The sequence below is a fragment of the Manis pentadactyla genome, chromosome X (genome assembly GCF_030020395.1).
Source record: "Manis pentadactyla isolate mManPen7 chromosome X, mManPen7.hap1, whole genome shotgun sequence".
Classification (NCBI taxonomy): Eukaryota; Metazoa; Chordata; class Mammalia; order Pholidota; family Manidae; genus Manis; species Manis pentadactyla.
In genome coordinates this window covers 53,849,370-53,865,115 of record NC_080038.1, presented here as the reverse complement: position 1 = coordinate 53,865,115, position 15,746 = coordinate 53,849,370, and the positions used below count along the sequence as shown (strand labels likewise).

Sequence of the window (15,746 nt, the reverse complement as noted above, 5' to 3'; positions counted from 1 at the left end):
TTAATCATCCTTTTATGTCGAAAATGCAAGCTACTGCCTGGTCTTCTCCCCCTTCCCCCATTGGGATTTTTAATTCTTTTCTTTTTTGTTTTGTTAAGAGTTCTTTATTTTTAATTTTTCACCTGTTACATTTGCTCGTTTCGAGTTAGGCTTTCATTTTTTCACTGCCTATGGACTGCCATTGGTTTTTTAATGTCCTTCAAATAAGCTTGCTCCTTTTCCTCTCTCCTTCCCTCCCTTTTCTCTCCTCTTGCCCTTTCTCTTTGTTTCTCTCTCCCTCCCTCCCTCTGTCACTCTTCTTTAAATTCTGTACAGAAGTTTTAATTTTGACGGGACCGAATCGATCATTTCGGGCCTGGCGCCGAGTCAGCAGAACCGGGTGCGGAGGCGAGCGCGGAACTGGGGGGGGAGGGCGAGGAGAGGGAGGAAGGGGCGGGGAGGAGCGGGCGGAGCAGCTGCAGGCGTCGCTGGGAGCGCGCTCTGTGCGATCACAAGGCAGCGGCGGAAGCCCAGAGACGTGAGCGGGGAGACCTAGTCCCGCGTTCTACTCGGACCATCTCTCCGCCGGAGGACCAGGGAACCGCAGTTTCATCAAAGAGGTACCGTGTTCCGCGCTCCTTGCCCGGCCCGGCCCAGCCTGCTGCAGGAGCGCCTCCTTCCTTCCTCCTTCCCTTGCTCTCTCTCGCCGGCGCCTTCTCTGTCTGCCTGCGTCACCGCGGCCGCCATGGCTGAGAATGGCGAGAGCAGCGGCACTCCGCGCCCCTCCCGCGGCCCTGCTGAGGCCCAGGGCCTTACATCTACCCCAGCCGAACCCAAAATCATCAAAGTCACAGTGAAGACCCCCAAAGAGAAAGAGGAATTTGCAGTGCCCGAGAATAGCTCAGTCCAGCAGTTTAAGGAAGCAATTTCGAAACGCTTCAAATCCCAAACCGATCAGCTAGTGCTGATTTTTGCCGGAAAGATATTAAAAGATCAAGATACCTTGATCCAGCACGGCATCCATGATGGGCTGACTGTTCACCTTGTCATCAAAAGCCAGAACCGACCTCAGGGCCAGTCCACACAGCCTACTAATGCTGCGGGAACTAATACCACCTCCGTGTCAACTCCTAGGAGTAACTCCACACCTATTTCTACAAATAGCAACCCATTTGGGTTGGGGAGCCTGGGAGGACTTGCAGGCCTTAGCAGCCTGGGTTTAAGCTCAACCAACTTCTCTGAGCTCCAGAACCAGATGCAGCAGCAGCTCCTGTCCAGCCCTGAGATGATGATCCAAATCATGGAAAATCCCTTTGTTCAGAGCATGCTTTCTAATCCCGATCTGATGAGGCAGCTCATTATGGCCAATCCACAGATGCAACAATTAATTCAGAGAAACCCAGAAATCAGTCACCTGCTCAACAACCCAGATATAATGAGGCAGACCCTCGAAATCGCCAGGAATCCAGCCATGATGCAAGAAATGATGAGAAATCAAGACCTAGCTCTCAGCAATCTTGAAAGCATCCCAGGTGGCTACAACGCTCTACGGCGCATGTACACTGACATTCAAGAACCCATGCTAAATGCCGCACAAGAGCAGTTTGGGGGTAATCCGTTTGCCTCAGTGGGGAGCAGTTCCTCCTCTGGGGAAGGTACACAGCCCTCCCGCACAGAAAATAGAGATCCACTACCCAACCCATGGGCGCCACCACCGACTACCCAGAGCTCTGCGACCACCAGCACAACCACGAATAGTGGCAGTGGGTCTGGCAGTAGCTCTAGCAGTGCAACAGGTAACACTGTGGCTGCAGCTAACTATGTTGCCAGCATCTTCAGTACCCCAGGAATGCAGAGCTTGCTGCAACAGATAACTGAAAACCCCCAGCTGATCCAGAATATGCTCTCTGCGCCCTACATGAGAAGCATGATGCAGTCGCTGAGCCAGAATCCAGATTTGGCTGCACAAATGATGCTGAATAGCCCAATGTTTACTGCAAATCCTCAGCTGCAGGAGCAGATGCGTCCACAGCTCCCAGCTTTCCTGCAGCAGATGCAGAATCCAGACACTCTGTCAGCTATGTCAAACCCAAGAGCAATGCAGGCTTTAATGCAGATCCAACAGGGGCTACAGACATTAGCCACTGAAGCACCGGGCCTCATTCCAAGCTTTACTCCAGGTGTAGGGGTAGGGGTACTGGGAACGGCTATAGGTCCTGTAGGCCCAGTCACACCCATAGGCCCCATAGTCCCATTTACCCCCATAGGTCCCATTGGACCCATAGGACCCACTGGCCCTGCAGGTCCTCCTGGATCCACTGGTTCTGGTGGCCCCCCTGGTCCCACCGTGTCTAGCTCTGCACCCAGTGAAACCACAAGCCCAACATCAGAACCTGGACCCAGCCAGCAGTTCATTCAGCAAATGGTGCAGGCCCTGGCTGGAGCAAATCCTCCACAGCTGCCGAATCCAGAAGTCAGATTTCAGCAACAACTGGAACAGCTCAACGCAATGGGGTTCTTAAACCGTGAAGCAAACTTGCAGGCTCTAATAGCAACAGGAGGCGACATCAATGCAGCCATTGAGAGGCTGCTGGGCTCCCAGCCATCCTAATTACATTTCTGTACCTTAAAAAAATGTATCTTATTTTTGATAATGGCTCTTAAATCTTTAAACATACACATAGTCGTGCTTTACTTTCATTTTGATTCTTTTAAATCTGTCTAGTTATAAATATAATGTGATAGATTTTAAGGTGGAGTCAATTCCCCCCCCCTTTGTTTCTTTTTCTTCCTTCCTTGCTTTGCTTCCATTTCCATTCTCTGTTTTGAATGGTGGGAATCAATGCTGTTTCACTCAAAGGTGTTGCATGCAAACACTTAGCTTATTCGGCATTTATTGTGATTTTTGGAAACAAGTATTCTTCACAGTTGGGTGAACAAGTTTTGTCCTACAGATGTCCAATTTATTTGCATTTTAAACAGCCTATGATAGTAATTTAATGTGGAATGAAAATATTCAAAATGAAGTCAAATTACATGAAGCTCTAATTTGTGGTACAATATTGCTTATTGTGATTTTGGCATGTATTTTTGCTAGCAAAATGCTGTAAGATTTATACATTCTTTGATCTTTTTTGCTGTATTTGTACACAGTACAGTAAGCACAATTGGAACTATATCTAGAAATAATTACAACAGAATCTCTGAGCAGAGTATGTATAATCAAAATGAGAAAAAATATAAATATTTCTGGAGCTAGGTTTGTCTCACAGTTTTGTAGAATCTTACAGCATCTTTGATAAATTTCTCTGAAAATGTTGGCTAGGCAAGTTCAGTTAAAATATAGTAGAAATGTTTATCCTGGTATTTCTAAGTATACATTTAATTGTACAGAAAACTTAGTGTGACATTGTATCAACATTTGCAGAATGACTGTATATGTCCTTAATCTTTGTGCAGCTTGAAGGATCATTGTAGTAATGCCAGGAAAGTGCTTTCTACCTAAGACTTCCTTCTCACCTTCTCCCATGAAGAGACCCTAATACACATTTTGATTTGTAATTGGAAATGTAACTTTTGATGAAAGTGTCATGTGATGTTTGCATTACTTTTAACTGCTATGTATAAAGGGAACTGTATCTTTTGACTTATCAGTTATTTCTCTTGTGCAAAGGGAAAAATGCATTAGAAATGACTAAAAAAATAAAAATAAATTAAAAATGGATATATCTTTTCCTTTTTGCCTTCTGGCTCTAGGATCATGTTTAGAAGTATTGCCCCATCCCGTGATTATATAAATTTTACATTTCCCTAATTTTAATGGTTTTGTTAAAGGTTCCTTTGCCCTATCTGAACTATTTTGATGTATGGATTTAGGTATTCTCTTTTTTTCCCCCAAAGGGTTAGCCAGTTGTTAGTCAGTATTTCTCATCCACTCTCACTTCTTTGAAATGTCATACATATATATACTTTATTCTGTGTTTGAATGCTCTTTAGTACCATGAACATTGTAGGCCCGGTATCCTAGCCTGCAGTTACTGAGTTAGAAATATGGCTTTATATCTGTTAAGGGAAGTCCTATTGATCCTGTTAATTTTTATTTTTCACAATTTTAAAGATGCTGACATTTATGAGGTGAACTTTACAGCTAATAGTTCTCCCCTTAAAATAAATTGGGAATTTGGTTGAAATTGTCTTAAATTGATATGATTGTAGGAACTACAGAATAGCAGTGCTTTCCAGAAAATGGTATGTTCCTCATTTTTAAAAAAGTTTTTTACATCCTTCAAGAGAGTTTTATTTAAATCCTGTGTAATTTGTGATAAATGTATTCCTAGGTAATAACAGAAATACAGGAAACAATACTGTGATTGGTGGCTCTTAGTGTGTTATCTGCGTGGTCATTTTTAGTGTATAGGGTAAGAATGTATACTGAAATTGTTAATTTCAGAGATACTCAATCCTTCTAAGTTTTTCCTAGTGAGCAATCATATCAATTATAAGTTACAATAATATTTTCTTTTCAAAGTTTTTAACATAGTCTTTGACTGCATGTATTAAATACTTCCAAAAAAGTACTAAGTAATAAAAGTGCCAATGGCATTCTTGTCTTGTTTCTCATTTTAACCAGACTGTGTTGGCTGTAACAATTTTAAATTACATTTCTCAAAAAAACAACATTCGTCTGGGAGATAGTCAAGTAAGTTTGTGGAATGATATATACTGTAGCCCCTCTTGGAGAGTCATTGTGCAGTAAATATTAGCTAGTATTATTTTTAAAGAAGTATGCACTTTAGCTTAAAAGTGTAAAAACTATTTAACTTGGTCTAACTAAGCATTTATCAAACTTAATGAGTAAAGGACCACTCTTTTCTTTTAAACATACCTAATAGCATTTGGCCTATCAGTGCTCCACCATGTTAGGAAACGGTGATTTATTATTTCAGTGCTATATGATGCTGGGTGTTTGAGAGAATTACAAAGACAAAATCTGCCCTAATAAATTTAAGAATTTTAATAACATGGGTGATTTTATAGGGATAAATAGAAAAGCCAGTGACAGAAAAACAGCAATAAATCAATCACCATAGGAAAAACTGGATGTTGTTTGAGGCCTGGCTCAGGCAGCTTAGCAGGTAAATTTCTTTCAGTCATTCAAGGAAAAGAATTCCTTAATTACCCTTGTCAAATGTTTATCAATTTTTTAATAATTTTGTTTCTCCCTGAAAATATGTTATTTCTTTATTTTTTTGCTCTCTGGTTCATTAATTTTTGTTTATAACAGTGTATTCTCTTTTTCTAAATTATTTTTAACTGTTCTTCATCTGTTACATGATTTGTTTTCCTCCTGTTATCTTACAAGTATTTTTTACAGGGTCTCTTTGTTTTGGATTTTCATCTACTATGAATTCACAGTTTATCCATTTATTCATCACCGAAACAAGAAGGGTATAACATGACCCTTCTCCCTCCAGGAAGAGTGGGGCAGTTCTTACATGCTTTTCGCTGTTTACTTGGTTGTTACTCCCCCTCCCTAAGCTCACACTGGACAGCTGGATGATATAAATTTGTATTGGCTCTGTGATCCAGCAGGATGAGGTGGTGGGGAGGGAAGTAGGGCCTGGGGCAACACCAGCAGAAGTTCACTTCAAGATGGCTTTCCTCATTTGCCCTTTTGGCCTCTGCTTCAGGTACGTGATATTACATATACTCTGAGCACTTGTGTGTGTTATTCATTAAAGAGGACTCTTGTATCAGGTTGAGACTACCTTATTTATTAAGAAATGATCAGATATTCCAACTTGCCTTCTGAAAGGGGACGGCCTGCTCCAAATTCTGTCCATCTGCAGTGTCAAAATAGCAACAAACGGAGTAATTCTGTCAGGGTTTAGCCCAGGGATTGGGGTTAGGTTATCAGAAGAGCCATTTTGCCTGTGTTACACATTCAAAGGAACTCAAATTCAGAATTTTGGCATTAACCTCAAATGAATTGATTACTCAAGCCACAGAGCTAGACTAATCTGTTGGAATGTGTTCATACAGCTTAACTTAATAAATGTAGAAATTGTAAACTGTAGCAATTTTGATATTCCTAATTTGTCACTTTATTTTAAAAATATACTGGGGAGCTTAAATACAATGGAAGTTACACAGGCTTACTTCTACTTATGGGAGGGTCTCATCGCAGTCTTTTCCACTGTCTGCCCCAACCTCTAATCCTTGCTCTTCTAAACTAGATAGTGGGTTTCTGTTTAGGATTTTTTTGCTTTGTCAGTGCATCACAGAATTTGAGATTGTGATATCCTTCACTGTCGTCCTATCAGCATCATAGCCTTACTGAAATTCCTTCAGAGTTCTGCTCCTATTATATAGGTTTCTCTCAATTTTTGTTTCCCTGTGGTCATTTCTGTTGATATGTGGGAAGGACAGGAATTGGGGACCTATTCTAATGCTATCATCTTCCAAGAAGTCTATTAGGAGACTTAGGGGAAAAGCAATTTTCTAAAAATAGAAAGGAGAAGCATGATTTGGCAGACTCAGACTGAAGTGACCCCAAAGAGCAGCTTCATCAGATGGTGTACATGGCTTACCTAGGCTTTAGACACTTTAGTGATGGGTAAAAACCCTTGGTAAAAGTTACTCTGAACCAACAAACTCAAAAGTTGGGTAAGATACTCTCAAATTAGGATGTTTTTGTCCTGACATATAGGGACAGAATTATTCATCAAATGGATATGTATTGAGGCATATAGCTAAAGCTGTATTGAGGTATCTAAGCACAGATTTGGGCTCCCTAAGATAGTACTTTCAAACTACAACTTCAAAACTCCTTGGCTCAGTGTGCAGATTAGCAAACTTAAGGTAATTTCAAGAAAGATTCTATAATTCATTATTAAAAAAATAGTTGATGAGCATGAAAGGAAAAAGAAAAGATGATTAGCCAGCCCTAGCATGGATTTCACAAGATCATTTTGCCAGACTAATTAAGTTCTCTGTTAGAGTGGGATAACAATAATAGCTAATGTGTTCTTGGTTATGTTCAATTTTCATAACCTCATAAAGTACTATTATTATATTTCCCAGTTTACAGACAAAGAAAGCTAAAAAGAGGTTAAATAATTTTCTAAGGTCATGCTGTTATTAAGTGACAGAGTCAAAATTTGAACCCAATTCTCAGATTCCAGTGTTCACTTAGCTGTTTCACTATTTTGCTTCCCCCTGAGTCTATTAATAAACTATACTTGTCCATATATTTATCATAGATAATTTTATAATAAACTATATACTAACTGGCCTCCTGGGTGTTGTTGAGGAAACACACTAGCTATTAAGTGAATACATCTCTGCCTCTATTCACCCTGGAGCAGACTACCTGAAAATGCATATGTGAGAATCAGCTCTGTCACAATCAGTAATTGCAATTTGGAGCTTTGCTTTTGAGTTGTGGCTAATATTTGAAACTGCCCTTCACTACATCTGTCAAAGTGGCCTAGTAAATATAGTATGTCTCCAAACTGGCAATCACATGGGCCACTTGTGCTTCAGCTGCTCTGGAGGGTGCCTGCCTTTTTGTTGAGCTGCCTCTCAGAGACTCAGAAGGCAGTAAACATTGTGTACCTCACAACAGCATTTGACACTTTCTCAAAATGTCCTTGAGAATGAAATGGAATAACATGAACTAGATGATAATGAAAGGACAGTAGATGCTTTAGTAGTTTGAATTGACTGTCCAACAATGTGTCAGTGTAGACAGGTTTTCCACCCTAGTTCTGTCCCATTGAAGTTATTTTTTCAATGACTATCATGAAACCATAAAATAGTTCACCCATCCTATTGCAAATAGTATAGAATTTCAAGGCCGAATAAATGCACTGGATGTCACTAGCAAGATCCAAAAAATCTTTAGTAGGCTGAAGGAAAGAAAAATAGCTAAACCTGGTAGGATTAAATTGAATAGTATTAGATGTGAAGTCCTACATTTGTATCAAAAATTCAGTTACCAAGGGTAAGTGATTATGTGGCTTAAAAATAGCATGCGTGAAGAAGACTCAGTCCTTTTATTTTACTGTAGATTCAACACAAGCAAGCCATGTGAGGTTATTGTGCACACATGTATGTAATTAAATCATAATGACTCCATTTAATAGAAGCATGGTGCCCAGAACAAGAAAGTCCTTCACAATGTTTTATTCTGTACTTGATAGTTTATGTTGGAAGATTTGGATCATCTCAGAGTGCCACAATTAAGATGGGCACAAACAACCTGGAAAGTAGCTAAGATGGTGGTGACTCGTTTGTAGACATGGAACGATTATTAAGAGTCAGGAATGCTTTAGTCTAAAGACAGAGTTGTGGATATTTTCTTCAAATAATTGAAAGCCTTGTCAGATAGAAGAGAGGTAATATTTATTTGGGTAGCTCCAGGAGGCAGATCAATTCAGATGTTATAAGAAGTAAGAATTTGGGCTTACTGTTAGGAACTTTCTGGCAATTCATTGAAGATACTCTCCTCACTGGAGCTGTTTAAATAGAAGCCCATTTGACAGAAATGTTCAAGGATAGTTTTATGCATTAGATAGAACTTGAATTAGAAGCCATCCAAGATTCCTTCCAAATATAATATTCTCCCAATGGACTTTTCAGCTTGTCACTAAACTTTCCAGGTTTGGGATCAAAGTTGTTGTAGAATGAAGTCATGTTATTGGCTTTTTTCCTGCATTCCCTAGTTTAGTAAACAGCAACTCAGAAGTAGACTGCACACCTTTCTTGACATAAAATCTAGGTAAATTCAATATTCATTTTATTTCTTGATGCTACAAGTGGGAAAGGACTCCAACTACAAAGATCTAATACTAAATATCAGAAAGTGCTGAGAGCTTGGGAAGAGGAAATAGGAGAGGTTGCCTGAGGTCAAAGGACACTGCCTTGAGGGTGAAGGTTACAGGGGTACTCTGACCTCCTGTTTCTCTTGATAGTATTTTCCTACACTCTGTTATTCACAGCTGGTTAAAATGGTGGGAGGAAGCTGAAACTAATAGTGGAATGTAAGATGTGATGGCAGAGCGTATATATATATATATATATATGTATATATAAATACTCTGATCCTTTTGGAGTAGAAAAACAAAGTTTGTCCTTTGTTTTACATGACACCTTGAGTTTCATTACAGCAAATAAATTACCTAAAGATTTTGGATCATTTAATAATATGGGTAACTACTGAACCACTGTGTTGTATATTTGAGACCAATATGATTGTGTATCAATATTGGATACCTCAATAAAAAAAAGATTCTGAATCATTATGCTTTATATTCTTTATAAGTTGCCCTAGGACTCCAGAGGGTCTGGAAAAGAGCATCCTGAAATAGGGGACAGGCTGAAACACATCAATTTCCTTATTTGAGAAATGTAAATTAAATTTAAATATGTGTATAAGCATGTGTGTTTGTGTGTATAACTTTGCTTTTGTCAACTAAATCAAGGTCTCCTCCATGTAATGCTTATACTAATGAACTGTCCTGATGCATTCCCCTTATAGACATTTTCCTTTTCCATGGACCTTGACCTGGGTTAACCACATAACATGTGACCAAAGGCCTTGTCATTGCCTTGCTTCACTTACATCCCTGCTCCTACTTTTGGATGTATTCCTATGTCTAGATGGCTTCAACCTCTTTGGCTTCTTTTAAATAAGCTTTTGATTTTAAAATAGCTTTAGATTTACATAAATTGTGAAGACAGGACAGAGAGTTACCATATGCCCTATGCCAATTTTCCCCTATTTTTCACATCTTACATTATTATGGTATATTTTTACAATTAATGAAGCAATATTGATACATTATTGTTAAATTCATACTTTATTCAGATTTCATTAGTTTTTACCTAATGTTCTTTTTCTATTCCAGTATCCCATCCAGGATACCACATTGAATTTAGTTTTCAGGTTTCCTTAAGCTCCTCTTGACTCTGACAGCTTTGACTTTCAATTGTTTCTGATGATCTTGATAAATTTAAGGAGTACTGGTCAGATATTTTGTTGAATGTACTTCAGCAGGGATTTATTTGATATATTTATCTTGATTAAAGTGGATTTATGAATTTGGGGGAGAAAGGTCACAGAGATTGTGCCATTTTCATCACATCGTATCAAGCATGCATATTATCAACATGATTTACCACTGTTGATGTTGACATTGATCACCTAGCTTGAGGTAGTATCAGTTTTATCCACTGTGAAGTTACTCTTTTCCTTCCTTTCAATGCTCTACTCTATGGAGGAAGTTATTATGTGCAGCCCACACTTAGGTGGAGTTATATTCTACCTCCTTGATAGTGAAACATCTGCATAATTTATTAGGAATAAATAAGATATTTATTTAAAAAGAGATTTGTCACTCTCCCATTTATTTATTTAATAATGTATTTACATCAGTATAGACTCAGGTATTTTATACCTTGGATTATAACCCAGTATTACTTTATTTACTTTGTTGCTCAAATTTTTCCAGCTTTGATCATCAGGTGCTCTTTCAGGTTGACTCTGATAAACCTCCATCGTTGTTTTTTTTTTTAGCATTTCCTTACTTTCTGGCACCACAAGATGCTCTAAACTCATTTGTAGATTTCTTGGCTCCCTTCTCCTAGGAACCTTGGTTCCATTTACTGTAGAATAGTATTAGAAACCAATACCTGGCAGAGAAAGACAAATACCAAATGATTTCACTTACTTGTGGAATATAAAAACAAAGCAAGACAGGCAGGCCCGTGGGGCTGTGTCCCCAGGAGCAGCAAAAATAACCCCGGGGGGCGCTTCTCTGTGTCTGGACCCCGGTCGGGTTTTGTGTGTGAGGCTTTGTGGAAATTTCAAATGCTATCAGTCACAACTGTATAGTACAGTGGTTCCTCCTAATGCAATAACTGTCAATCATAGACACGGCCTTCCCTTGATAACTCGTCCTCTGCCATCCAGAAAAGGGTGCTGTCAATTTGTAGTCAAACCAATTTAGCGACAGTTGGTTCATTCCTTCAGGACCTACAAAATGAAGATAAAGGTATCAAAACTTCAGCCATCTTCACAGCAGATGACAGTGAAATTCCAGCTTCGACCTTGATGGAAATTCTGCTAATGAATGATTTTAAACTTGTTATTAATAAAATAACCTATGATGTCCAGTGTCCCAAGAAAGAAAACCTGAGTAGTGAGCATTCAGCTGAGATGGATGACCTGAAATCCTTGGTTCACAGACTGTTTACAACCTTGCATTTAGCAGAGTTTCAGAAGAAGAGAGAGCACCATTTACTGGAGAAAATTGACCATACGAAGACGCAGCTGGAGCGTGGGGAACAGATGAAAGCTAGAATCGAAGCTCACTGAGAAGCCAAAACCAGTGGACTCCTGTGGGCCAGATTAGTGCTGCTGTCCCTTCAGGTTGGGGCAATGGCCTGGCTCACTTGGTGGGTGTACTCCTGGGATATCATGGAACCAGCTGTATACTTCATCGCATTTGCAAACTCCATGGTCTTTTTTGCATACTTCATAGTTTCTCGACAGAATTATACTTATTCAGCTATTAAGAGTAGGCAGTTTTTTCACTTCTTCCATAAGAAATCAAAGCAATAGCATTTTGATGTGGTGCAATATAATAAGTTAAAAGAAGATCTCGCTAAGGCTACAGAATCCCTGAAATGGTTGCACCACTCTCTTCCTTTGAGAATGCGAGTAGAGGACCTCAATGACAAGAATTAATCTTGTTCTTAAATGTCAGTGAATTTTGCCATTATATGTTGAATTTGCAATTTAGAAAGTCGAACTTTTTGATTCCCAAAGTTCATTTGAATTTGACTGTTCCAATCTGCTTTATTAATAAAAAAAAGGGCTTGCCAAAAAAACACAAACAAACAAAGCAAGATAGAAGGAACAAAACAGTAGTAGACTCATAGACACTAAGAAGTGACTAGGGGTTACCATGGGGGATGGGTTGGGTGAGTAGGTGGGGATGGTGAGGGGGATAAAAGGATGCAAAAATTCTCAATCTCAATCATAATGTAAGTTGGTCATGGGGATGGTTATACAGCATAGATAATATAGTCAATGATTCTCTAACATTTCTACGCTGACAGATCACAACTGCCTTAGGGTCGGTGGGGATTGAGTAATATGGGTATCTGTTAAACCACTGTGTTGTATCACTCTCCCACCTACCCACCCCAACCCATTCCAGATGATAATCCCTAGTCACTTCTCGGTGTCTATGAGTTTACTGCTGTTTTGTGCCTTCTGTTTTGCTTTGTTTTTATATTCTGCAAATAAGTGACATCATATGGTATTTGCCTTTCTCTGCCTAGCTTATTTCACTGAGCATCTACCCTGTAGATCCATCCATGTTGTTGCAAATGACAGGAATTTTTTTTCTTTTTGTGTCCAGATATTATTCCACTGGGTATATGTACCACATCTTCTTTATCCATTCATCTATCAATGGGCAGTTAGGTTGCTTGCATTGTCTTTCCTATTGTAAAAAAATGCAGTGATAAACATAAGAGTGCATGTATCTTTACAAATCAGGGACTTTTTTCTTTGGGAAAATTATTAGAAGTGGAATTGTTTGGTCAAATGGCATTTCTATTTTTAGTTTAACCTCCATATTGCTTTCTGCAGTGGTTGCACCAATTGTCATTCCCACCAACAGTGTAGGATGGTTCCCTTTTCTCCACATCCCTTCCAAAACTTGTTATTTCTTGCCTTTTGGGTAGTGGCCATCCTAACTGTTGTGAGGTGATACCTCATTGTGGTTTTAATTTGTATTTCCCTAGTGATTAGCAATGTGGAGCTTCTTTTCATGTGCCTATTGGACATCTGTATTTCTTCTTTGGAGAAATATTTATTCAGCTCCTCCTCCACTATTTTTAATAGGGTTATCTGTTTTATGGGTGTTGAGACATATGAGTTTTTGATATATTCTGAATGATAACCCCTTATCAGATAAATCATTTATGAATATATTCTCCAGTACTGAGATTGCCTTTTTGTTCTCCTGATGATGTCCTTTGCTCTAAAGAAGCTTTTTAGTTTGATGTAGTCCCACTTGTTCATTTTTTTTATCTTTCCCTTGCCTAAGGAGATGTGTCCAGGAAAAAATTGCTCATACTTATATTCAAGAGATTTTTGGCTATGTTTTCTTCTAAGAGTTTTATGGCTTCATGTCTTACATTCAGGTCTTTGATCCATTTTGAGTTTACTTTTGTATATGGAGTTAGACAATAATCCAGTTTCATTCTCTTCCATGCAGCTGTCCAGTTTTGCCAACACCAACGGTTGAAGAGGCTGTCATTTCTCCATTGTATATCCAAGGCTCCTTTACCATTTATTAATTGACCATATATGCATGGATTTATATCTGGGTTCTCTATTCTGTTCCATTGATCTATGGTTCTTTTTGTGCCAGCACCATACTGTTTTGATTACTGTAGCTTTGTAGTAGAGCTTGAAGTCAGGGAGTGTAATACCCCCAATTTTGTTTCTCTTTCTCAGGATTGCTTTGGTTATTCAGGGTCTTCTGTGGTTCCATGTGGATTTTAGAACTATTTGTTCTAGTTCATTGAAAAATGCTGTTGGCATTTTGATAGGGATTACACTGAACCTGTACATTGCTTTGGGCAGGATGGCCATTTTGACATTAATTCTTCCTATCCATGAGCACTGGATACATTTCCATTTATTTGTGTCTTCCTTAATTTCTCTCATGAGTATCTCATAGTTTTCAGAGTACAAGTCTTTTACTTCCTTGGTTAGGTTTATTTCTAGGTATTTTATTCTTTTTGATGCAATTGTAAATGAAATTGTTTTCTGATTTCTCTTTCTGCTAGTTTGTTAGTATATAGGAATGACAGATTTCTGCATATTAATTTTGTATTGTGCAACTTTGCTAAATCCAGTTATTAGTTCTAGTTGTTTTTTGGTAGATTCTTTTTGGGTTTTCTATGTATAATATCATGTCGTATGCAAATACTGACAGTTTCACTTCTTCCTCACCAATTTCGATGCCTTTTATCTCTTTGACTTGTCTGATTGCCATTAGGCTAGGACCTCCAGTACTATGTTGAATAACAGTGGTGAGAGTGGACATCTTTGTCTTGTTCCTCATATTAGAGGAAAAGTTTTCAGCTTTCACCATTAAGTATGATGTTGGCTGTGGGTTTGTCATATATGGCCTTTATGATGTTGAGGTATGTACCCTCTATTCACATTTTGTTGAAAGTTTTTATCATGAATGAGTGTTGAATTTTGTTAATTCTTTTTTAGCATCTATTACCATCTCAATGTGGTTTTTATCCTTTTAGTTTATGTGATGTATGATATTGATTGATTTATGAATATTATACCATCCTTGCATCCCTGGAATAAATCCCACTTGACCATAATGGATGATCCTTTTGATGTGTTTTTTAATTTGGATTCCTAATATTCTGTTGAGGATTTTATGCAATTATGTTTTAAAATGTTCTTTATATACTTTTGTAACTTTATTGTTAGGTATTAAACTATCAAAACAATGTTGATTAATAGTGGGAATAGGAGATAATCTGGTCTTGTTTCTGACTTTATTATAAATTGATCTGGAAGAGAGGATTAAAGATGGCAGCATAAGAGGAGAGACAGAGGCTTCCTCCTAAAATAGTATACAATTAGAAAATATAGTTGGTGCAACTAATCCTGAAAGAGCAACAGGAAAGAGGATGGCACCAGACTGCATATACCTGGAGAAAAGAGCAGACATCACAGAACAGGGTAATGTACCAAAGCTGTGACCCAGTGGGACCCAAGCCATTCCCCAACCCCAGCTCACCAGTGGGAGGAAGAGAAATGGAACAAGGAGGGAGTGGAAGGCCTGGGACTGTTGAATACCTAGCTCCAGAGATCTGCTCTGGGAACACAAATCTACATTTCATGGTGCTTTCATGATATTTGTGTGAATACGGGGTTGTAAAGCTAACACAGGCAGAATTCCTGGAGAGACTGAGATTCCAGCCACTTGTGGAAAGCAGGGATCCATATCCAGCTGCTCTGGGACAAAAGTTTATACCTTTGTGCTCAGCCCACTGGTTCAGGCAGTGGAGACAGACATAGCAGCTAGGAAGCAGGAAACAGCTCTTTCCTCCCTGCTAGGCACCAATACCGCTCCCCTGCGACCCCTGACATTGCTTCAGGGGCTGAACAGCTCCAGAGTAGAGCTTCTGGACAATAGAGGGTGCCATATACAAATATGAAACTCCAAAGGAACCTGGTCCAGAATATAAATCTGGAGAAAGATTTAAATGACATTGACCTTATGACTCTTCCTGTAAGGGAGTTCAAAATAAAAATCAACATGCTAATGGAGGCAGGAAAGATATCCAAGAACTCAGGAATGAATTCAGGTTGGAGATCCAATCATTGAAGAGCATGATGGAGGGTATTAAAAGCAGGTTAGATAAGGTGGAGGAGACAATAAATGAAATAGAAACTAGAGAAGAGGATTACAAAGAAGCTGAGACACAGAGAGAAAAAAAGGATCTCTAAGAATGAAAGAATATTGAGAGAACTGTGTGACCAATCCAAAAGGAACAATATTCACATTATAGGGATTCCAGACGAAGAAGAGAGAGAAAAAGGGATAGGAAGTGTCTTTGAGGAGGTAGTTGCTGAAAACTTCCCCAGTCTGGGGAAGGAGATAGTCTCTCAGGCCATAGAGATCCACAGATCTCCCAATACAAGGAACCCA

The 15,746-nt window shown here is 39.0% G+C and overlaps 1 protein-coding gene and 1 pseudogene across 1 annotated transcript; both read left to right on the top strand.

The window, feature by feature from the left end:
* The first annotated feature begins 445 nt into the window (after positions 1-445).
* Positions 446-3,703, top strand: LOC130681756 (ubiquilin-2). Its single transcript, XM_057495288.1, has one exon. The coding sequence runs from the start codon at positions 725-727 to the stop codon at positions 2,588-2,590; it is 1,866 nt and encodes a 621-aa protein (XP_057351271.1). The 5' UTR covers positions 446-724; the 3' UTR covers positions 2,591-3,703.
* Positions 3,704-3,979: 276 nt separating this feature from the next.
* LOC130681784 (calcium uniporter regulatory subunit MCUb, mitochondrial-like) lies at positions 3,980-14,889 on the top strand (annotated as a pseudogene).
* The last annotated feature ends 857 nt before the right edge of the window (positions 14,890-15,746 follow it).